This window comes from Gracilinanus agilis, unplaced genomic scaffold (assembly GCF_016433145.1).
Source record: "Gracilinanus agilis isolate LMUSP501 unplaced genomic scaffold, AgileGrace unplaced_scaffold45744, whole genome shotgun sequence".
Taxonomy (NCBI): domain Eukaryota; kingdom Metazoa; phylum Chordata; class Mammalia; order Didelphimorphia; family Didelphidae; genus Gracilinanus; species Gracilinanus agilis.
The window spans coordinates 1-9181 of record NW_025379960.1 but is presented as its reverse complement, the minus strand read 5'-3'; the positions used below and the strand labels follow the sequence as shown (position 1 = coordinate 9181).

Sequence of the window (9181 nt, the reverse complement as noted above, 5' to 3'; positions counted from 1 at the left end):
CTTGTTGTAGGACTTCAGGGCAATTTTGCTGAATTATTTCTGTTAGTATGGAGTCCAGGTTTCTATTAATTTCTGGTTTTTCTGGAAGACCAATTATTCTCAAATTGTCTCTTCTAGACCGGTTTTCTTGGTCTGTCACTCTCTCATTGAGATATTTCATGTTTCCTTCTATTTTTTCAGTCTTTTGACTTTGTTTTATTTGTTCTTGTTGTCTTGAGAGATCATTAGCTTCTAATTGCTCAATTCTAGCCTTTAGGGATTGATTTTCGGCTATAATCTTTCAGTTTTCGGCCATAATCTTCTGGTTTTCGGCCATAATCTTCTGGTTTTCGGCTATAATCTTCTGGTATTCCTTTTCAATCTGGTCATTTCTGGTGTTCAATTTCTGAGCCTCACTTTCCAATTGCATGATTCTACCTTTTAAACAGTTATTTTCTTGCCAGATCTCTTCCATTTTCCTCAAAATCTCAGTTTTGAACTCTTCCATAGCTTGTGAGGAGTTTTCCTTATTTGAGGAGGGTCCGGATGCTTGTTTGTTCTCTTCCTCTGTTTGCTCGGTTGTCTGGATTTTCTCTGTGTAAAAACTGTCGAGTGTTAAAGACTTCTTTTTCTTGTTGTTATTCTTTCTCTTCTGAACTTCCTGAGACTGAGTAGCCATTGTTACCCCAGCAGCTTCTCAGATTTATCCTCGTGTTCAGTGTCTGTCCGCGATCTATTGTCTCCTGAGGTCTGAGTTCTGGTTTTTTCCAAGGTCAAGCCCCCTGGTGGACCCCCTTGCTTGATCCTCTGCAGGAGGTTCCTTTACAAGTCTCAGGGCGCTGCTTCCACAGTCGTATACCCGTCCACACTGGTTCCCCACTTAGGCTTTAGTTCCTGGCTGTGTCTGCCTCCACCCACGCCTCCGCAGTGCCTGCGCTCTCAGCCTGCGCTCTGTGCCCTGTGTCCTGCTCCCGTGCTCAGATTTCGCCTGTGTTTTTTGGCTTAATGGGGTCCTAAGTCTTGCTGCTCTCAGGAACAGGCCCCGGAGCTGCCAATGACTCAATGGGTGCCCCAAACTTGCTCTATTTCTTTTTAGCTGGATTCGTAGCTATAGGTGTTGTGTGTGGAGGGGGCGGGGGTGGGGTGGTTGCTCAGCCTGCGATTTCGTGAGGGCTGTTTCACCCCTTTATAGCATGGAAATGCCTCGATTCCACGTACCTTCCAAGCTATGCCCTGTTGTGGGGGTTCCTCCGTTCGTCTGGACTTGTTTTTATGTCCCCTTGAGGAGTTTCGTTTGTTTAAGTCAGGAGAGGTTAAGAGCTGCTTCTTACTCTGCCGCCATCTTAACCCGGAACCGATTATAAAATATTTTAATATGAAAGAAAGTTTAAGTATGATTATCAAATATTTTAATATTAAAGTGAGTCAATAGTTTTTAATGCAAGATATAATGCTGTCAACCTCTAAGAGGTTATAGCAATTGGAAATGATAAAATTACTCAAAAGAAATTAAGCACATATAAAAGAATGATTTTAAGTCAGAATTTAGAGCACTCAAAGCAGAAAACAAAGTGTACAGTGTAAGATTTAACAGTATATTTATCTGGAAGAAAACTTAAATCCATTTTGGAGAATCTCTTTAAAGATATGAAAGAGATGAATTAATTTTGAAAACAAAATAGTGAAGTGGAGAAAAATTTGGGAGAAGAGAAAAAAAAGGCAACATATTAAAAGAAGAGGTGAATTTCTTATAAGTCAAAGCAACCCTATTCTTGAAGATAGTCTCTGTAGAGATAATTTAAAGACTTTGGGTCTCCCAGAAAACATGACAAATAAAAACAATCTGATCATAAAAGAGGAATATAAGAAAACTCCAGAATTTCTAATACATTAATTGAATGAGTCTATAGCTTGTCAACAGAAAAAACCCACTCTTCAAACACAAAGATAAAATGATTAAATCCCCCCATTTTATTAACAACAAATAACTTTTTCAAGTAGCCAGGAGAAAAACCTTCAAGTATGAAGGAATGAAATTCAAATAACAGGATTACTTTACTCTACATTCATGAGAAATTGCAATAGAGATTAGGATGATACATTAAGTAATGGGAACATATGGCTTTCAAAGTAGCAGGTGAAACAAAGCCTGAATAGAAATGGCATTCTTTGGGGATGAAGACTGATCAGTCATAGGGGAGATTGGGAAAGAGCCTAGAATGTATAAATGGAGTTCAAGATAATTCTTACTATGTGGCATTACTACCAACCCCCACCCCAATAACCTGGTAATTTATAAGAGTTTTAAAAGAAGGGGAAAAAAAGATGCGGCAAGATCCACGAAGGTAATACTATGGGAAATGATTAAGAGAGAGCACTCAAATATTTTACTTCAGAAACTTTAACACCTTGAGGGACAAAGATAAAATAACTTCTGACAGAAAATAAAATTGAGAATGATCTGGAAAGGAAGAAAAACAATGAGGGGAACAAAGCAAAGAAGCACTTCTTGGGCAAAGGATTAGTAAAAGAATATTGTTAAGGGGCAGCTGGGTAGCTCAGTGGAGTGAGAGTCAGGCCTAGAGACAGGAGGTCCTAGGTTCAAACCCAGCCTCAGCCACTTCCCAGCTGTGTGACCCTGGGCAAGTCACTTGAACCCCATTGCCCACCCTTACCAATCTTCCACCTATGAGACAATACACCGAAGTACAAGGGTTTAAAAAAAAAGAATATTGTTAAAAGTCAAGAGATTGAAGGGGAGAAGGGAAGGAATTCTTTAAATTATTCATTAAATTTGTTGGAAAAGAAAAAAGGAGAGAAAAATCAAGTAAATAGAATAAAGCTATTAAAATCAGTAACATATAAAATATTGGTTAAAACAGTATGATAAAGGATAGACAAAAAAGAACAAGAGAGAAGAAGAGACCCTATGGGAATCAACTACCATCAAAGTAGTATAATTAAATGAATTTTGGGTTTCTCAGTAGATTGAGAGCTAGGCCTAGATTGGGGAGGTCTTGGGTCCAAATTTGGCCTCAGATACATCCCAGCTGTGTGACCCTGGGCAAGTCACTTAACCTCCATTGCCTAGCCCTTACTGCTCTTCTGCCTTGTAACCAATACACAGTATTGAGTCTAAGATGGAAGGTAAGGTTTAAAAAAAGGAAAATGAATTTCAGGGAAGGATGAGGTACTTATCTTAAAGAGGAAGAGAGAGAGAGAGAGAGACAGAAAGACAGACAGAGAGAGACAGACAGACAGACAGAGAGAAGTAATTCTAAGAACAGAAGGAGAAACAAGAAGCCTATTAACTCTAGCTTTAAGATTTACTTGATTTCTCATAACTTTAATTCCAGCCTTTCATCTTAATTCTTTGTATTTACTTTTTATATATTTTGAATGCATCAAATTGCTAGCTTTTGTTTTCTCATTTATTATATGCAACAATTTATGACATATAAGACATAAAAAGTAAAAACATACAGAATTAAAATGAGAGGCTGGTATAAAATTTATTAGAAATTAGATGAACTTAAATAAGAATTATAAGCGTGCTATCAGACAAAGCAAAAATATAAATTGGTAATATTAATAGGAATGGGGAAAATATATTGTACTTAAAAGAATCATAGATATTCCTTTTTTGAACAAATATTGATATATCCATATATATATATATATCACTTGACATAGCATCTAAATGCATAAGGGAAAAAACTGAATTGCAAAAAAGATGTAGTAATATAGTAGTTATAGGATAGTTTAATGTTGGTCTTCAAAGGATGGTCAAATCTAACAGAAATATAGACTAAACAGAACATAGAGGAGAAAACAAATTTGCTGAAAGACTAACAAAATTTTATGAAGAGGAATATTAAAGAATATACATATTTTTAAGAACCATATTGTATGTTTACAAAAACAAACCATGCGCTTGGGCAAAGAGAAATAATAAAAAATGCAAAAAAACAGATTTTAATCATATTCCTTATAGAACTCAATGCAATAAAATTGTAATTAGCATGTTAAATAAAACAAAACATCTTGACTAATCAGTGGTTCAAAAACAAATGATAAAAACAATAACAACTTTAGAAAATGATGATGATGATGAAACTGCCTACTGAAATTTATTCTGGTAAAGCAATCCTTTGAGGAAAAATAAATCATATCCCTGAGACCATTAACAAAATAGAAAAACAGAGAATTAATTAATTGAATATACAGTTTTAAAAATGGGAAAATCACATCAACCAACTCTAAATAAGAACAATTGAGAAAACAATGACATTTGGCAGGGAAGTACATAAAGTAGAATACCAAAAGAATATAAAATTGATAAAACCAAAGCTTGATTATTTGAAAAGAACAAACCAAAAATAAACGTTAGCTAAGATGATTACGAAGAACAAAAATTAAATTGACACACAAAAAATAAGTTAAAATCACAACAGAGAAAAGGAAGAAACATTTTGCCAGCAAAATAGATAATTAAAAAAGGAGGAATATGTACAAAAATATGTGTTCAACTTAATAGTCAACATGAGAGAACTCAATCCAGTTTCAGAAAAATAAATGTCATCAATAAACAGGAAGTAATTATTTGTTTACTATATGTAGTACAGTGTGCTAAGCAAAGGGAATATAAGGAAAGGCAAAAACAGCTCTTGCCCCTGAGGAACTTAGATTCTAATATAAGTTTACAAAATAACTTTCCCAAAGCACTGGCATTTCTACATTTTAAAAAAGAATAGAATCATAGATTAATTTGTGTTGCAAATAGCCTGAGAGGTCTCCTGGCTTTACTAATGAAAACATAAGTCACAGAAATGGGAGAGCTAAGGTTTGAACCTGCATCCTCTTGACTGTAACTAGCACTCTTTACACTGTACCATTCCATCTCTCTATGAAATAGAAGGAGATAAATTCCATTCCAAATAACTACAAAATGCATTTATTTGAGAGTTAACCTACAATTAGGCAAATATAAACAACGAAAGTCCTTAAGTGCACATATAAACACTCTATAAATGTTATTATTATCATTTCCTTGATTATTTACTGAAATAAGGGAAGGCAGATAAATAGATTCATTGTTCAGTAGTCAATAAGCATATATTAAGTACTTATTTTGTACCGGGCACTATGCTAAGTAAGCTCTGGTGAAAGGAGACAAAAGACATTCCTTGCTCTTAAGGAGTTCACAATCTAATAGGGAGACAAAAGCAAATTAATATATAGAGATAAGTTATATACCAAAAGGAAAATCATTGAAATTAAGAGGGACTTGGGAAAGGTTTCTTGTAGAAGATGGTACTTAAAGGAAGGCAGGGAAAGGTAGGGAGAGACAGTGTTCCAGATAAGGGAGACAATCAGAGAAAATGTCCAGAGCCAAGGATGGAGTATCTTGTTTCAGGAACAACTAGGAGTCTAGTGTCATTGGATTGAAGAATATATGGTAGAAGGTAAGGTATAAGAAGGCCAGAAAGGTAAGAAGGAGCTAGGTTGTAAAGGTCTTTAAATAGCAAAAGTAGGATTTGATATTTGTTCCTGGAGGCAATGGGAACCCACTGATATTTATCGAATAAAGGAATGAAATGATAAGACCTGTGTGTTAGGAAAATTACTTTGGCCAAATAGAAGTTGGAATGGAGAGAGGCTTGAGGTAGGCAGACACACATAATAATTGCCATGATCTAAAAGCTACCAGTGTCAATGATGGGAGTGTCTATGACAGTCAGGCCAGTTCTAGACATGGACCCATAACTTCCAATAGAGTACGTCTTGATGAGCAAAGTATATCTTACGTTCCTTTGCTCATACATTTCCTTGATGAATGAATAAAATAAAACATTTGTCAAATATTTGCTAAGGGTAAAGCACTGTGTTAAGTGCTGGGAAAAGAAAAAGAAAAGTAGGATCTGATCTCAAAGCACTTACATTCTAATAATGATGTCTATTGGGACCCTCTGCTCCAATTCTTCAAGGTTCTTTATTCATCATAAATTATAGCCTATTCACTCTCATCATGTGTGCAACAATATGAAATTACTAAATATTCCCCCAAATAATGGTTCTTACTATCTTTGGTGCATGATAAAGCCAAATCTTACAGTTCTTTTAGTTGCCTTTCCAAAGAGAATGAGTCATCCTTTCATTTTACTATAATTTCCTTACTTTTAGCACGTACCATCATTAGTCCCCGGTAATGTGGATGGTCCTTGCATTGAGCAGAGTTCCTAAGTCTTCAAAGATGTCTTTGCAATGTTGCTATTATATAAATTGTTCTCCTAGTCCTGCTTACTGTAAAGATCCTGGGGGAACCTGTAAATGATTATTATACAGCCTCGGGGAATCCTACAGATGGAGGTAGGAAATGATAAGAGGTATTGATGAAACCTCCTATATGGATACAAAGATAGCTTTACTTAGAGGCTGCTTCTGTGATCTAGCTGCTGCCTATAAACTCCATTGAAGCTGCTAATATGAATGTGCAGTTCACTTGTTCCCACCTATTGTCATTAACTAATGAGGGAGTGATTGTTTCCCTTAATTAATAAATCCAATTGAATAATGTCTTCAAGGATAATAAACCTTGATCTCTATCTCTGACTGTGATTTGTTGGATTCGCTCAGATCAATGATTATGAAGCTTTCCTTCACCAGTTGCCAGGTGGATCTCTAACTGACAACTTCCTGGAACTCTGAGAATAAACCAGGTCTGTGATGGTTTTCTTATAACAATTATTTAATAGTAACAGATAAGGTAAAGGAAAGAATTAGGGTGAATTGTAAAGCAGTTGGTATCTTGAAGCCTGCTTGGCCAGCTGCCTGGCCAGAAGCCAGTGGCTTGACCAGTGGTCTGACCCTAATAGCTTGAAGGTTTATCTCAATCCACGATGATTTGACTTTTGTAGTTGATCTTCTGGTTGGTATTTAGGTTGGTATGTTGGTGTTGATTTTATAGATGTTGGTAATAACTGAAGCTGGATGCTGTTATACACAGAATAGTCTATCATCAGTCTAGGCACCCAACCTTAGCTATGAGACAATCCTGAGATGACTCGACCTCCCACCAATATCTCCAGATTGAGACCTGGATGTTCTGAGCTTTTCTGCTTTCATAGCCACATCTCAACTGCCAGAAGTTTTCAGTTGGCCTTGTGCAAGAGCAAACCCTCTCTTGCATCTTTTGCATTACAAGTCCTGTAACAGTGCATGCTCCTGTAACAGCGCCTGAAAAAAAATTGACTTTATGGCTCCTGCAGAAAGAGCCATATCTGGCCCTCAAAAGAGCCAGATATGGCTCAAGAGCCATATGTTGCCGACTCCTGCTCTAGAAGAAGCAATCAATTTAACAATTCAACTTGTAGTCATTAAGCATCTTCTGTGTGCTATGAGGGAATAATAGCATACCACAAATTGAAGATAAAAAAATGTTAAATAAGAAACTCAGTAAAAATGATCAGTGAAAAATTAGGGACAGATTTCATGATCTTTATGTACTTTGTTCTAGCTGCAATTCAACAAATATTTATTAAATGCCAGCTACTTGATGGACACTAGCAGGTGACAGGAATACATAATAATAATACATAATAAAATGTTAGAAGTGAATAATTGTTTACAAAAAGCTCTAGGTATTCTCTTGAGGAGGCACAATGTAGACATAGTTAAATCTATAAAAAAAGTATACAAATGAATGAAAAGTGATTTCAAGAACAAACATTAATTAAAGTGTGATGTTATATGGAAGATCTAAGAAAGTCATGTCAGGGAAGAGGCATCTAAGGAGTTTTTTGAGGAAGTTAGGGATTCTAAAAGACTTAGGTAAAAAGGAAATCCATTACTGGTTGGGGAGGTGGGGTCAGTGGGTGGGAACCACCTGTGTAAGAATTGTCATAACCTTAATCTTTTTGTATATACTGATTGGCAAGAGCATTAGGACCTGGGGCAAAAGTGTTATCCAAAATGAGAGGCACATTAGGGAATTGGGCATATCAAATAAATTTGCATACAGTGTAAAATTAATAAAATGTATGGTACTAATATTAGAGTAGTTGTTTTTTTCAGCTTGAGCTTTTATTGATGCTTCCCATCTCCTAGCTTCCCTGGAACATTTCCAAGAAGCTACTCAACAGAGCCAGTTCACCCACAGAGACTGACCTGAGAATGAATGAAATCAATAAACAGCTAGACCAGATGATCCCACACAGACGATTCTCTGACATGAACACCATCACCAGTGCAGCCCACAGTGTGGTCACCATTCTTAATCCTCAGAAAACATATTGCATTGGAGATCAACTAGATATTCTCTTGGAAGTGAAAGATCATTTGGGCAACAGTAAGAAATATGGAGGGGATTTCTTAAGGGCCAGGACTTTTTCCCAGGAATTGAAAGCAGGTGCTAAAGGGAGAGTGACAGATTTCAACAATGGCACCTACCTCATCAGCTTCCCTTTATTCTGGGCAGGTAAAGCCTCTTTGTCTCTTCTGCTCATCCACCCCAGTGAAGGGGTATCTGCTCTCTGGAGAGCAAGGAGCAGAGGCTATGATAAGGTGATTTTTACAGGTCAGTTTGCCAATGGCACATCCCCAGTCTTCACTGAATGTGGTCTGGCTTTAGACACAAGTACTGAATTGTGCCAGTACCTGGACTTCCGAGATCAAGAAGCCTTCTACTGTGTGAAACCTCCACAAATTTCCTGTGATGCACTGATAAATATGAAGACCAGAAATAGTAGAGTTTCTTATCTTGATAATGAGGAAAAAATGCTTTTTCACAGGTAAATAGACCTTCAAATAAACCATGAGAAGCATATGGGAGGGTGTGGGGCCAAGTCAAGATCATCTTAAGAATTCTTTTCCTTGTTGGACATATTGCTTCGTAGTTAAATTTGCCACAAACTGATTTGTGAACTGCTAACTTCCTTGGAAATCAATCTCTATTATAAAAACCTATACTTTTCAAAAGTGACAACTGTCACGGTGTTCCTTTAGACAAGTCTTTTCTGAAATTTGTTAGCATCTTTAAGTTACTTGCTAACAATTCAAGTTTAAATCTAATTCTTAAATAAAAAAAACAACTTCAATTTATTTGTTTGTTTCATTAAAATACCCAGTTAACTCCTTTTCCTTCTCTGCCCTTCATTAGAGAAAGCATCATTTGACGAAAAGCTATATATATATATATATATAT

General features: G+C 36.3%; 1 protein-coding gene across 1 annotated transcript; it reads left to right on the top strand.

Moving 5' to 3' along the window:
• Positions 1 to 8085: 8085 nt before the first annotated feature.
• LOC123255400 (NXPE family member 2-like) lies at positions 8086 to 8768 on the top strand (the record flags this gene model as incomplete). Its single annotated transcript, XM_044684205.1, has 1 exon — positions 8086 to 8768. A coding segment is annotated over one exon (683 nt), but the record flags the coding sequence as incomplete, so codon positions are not given.
• Positions 8769 to 9181: the final 413 nt, after the last annotated feature.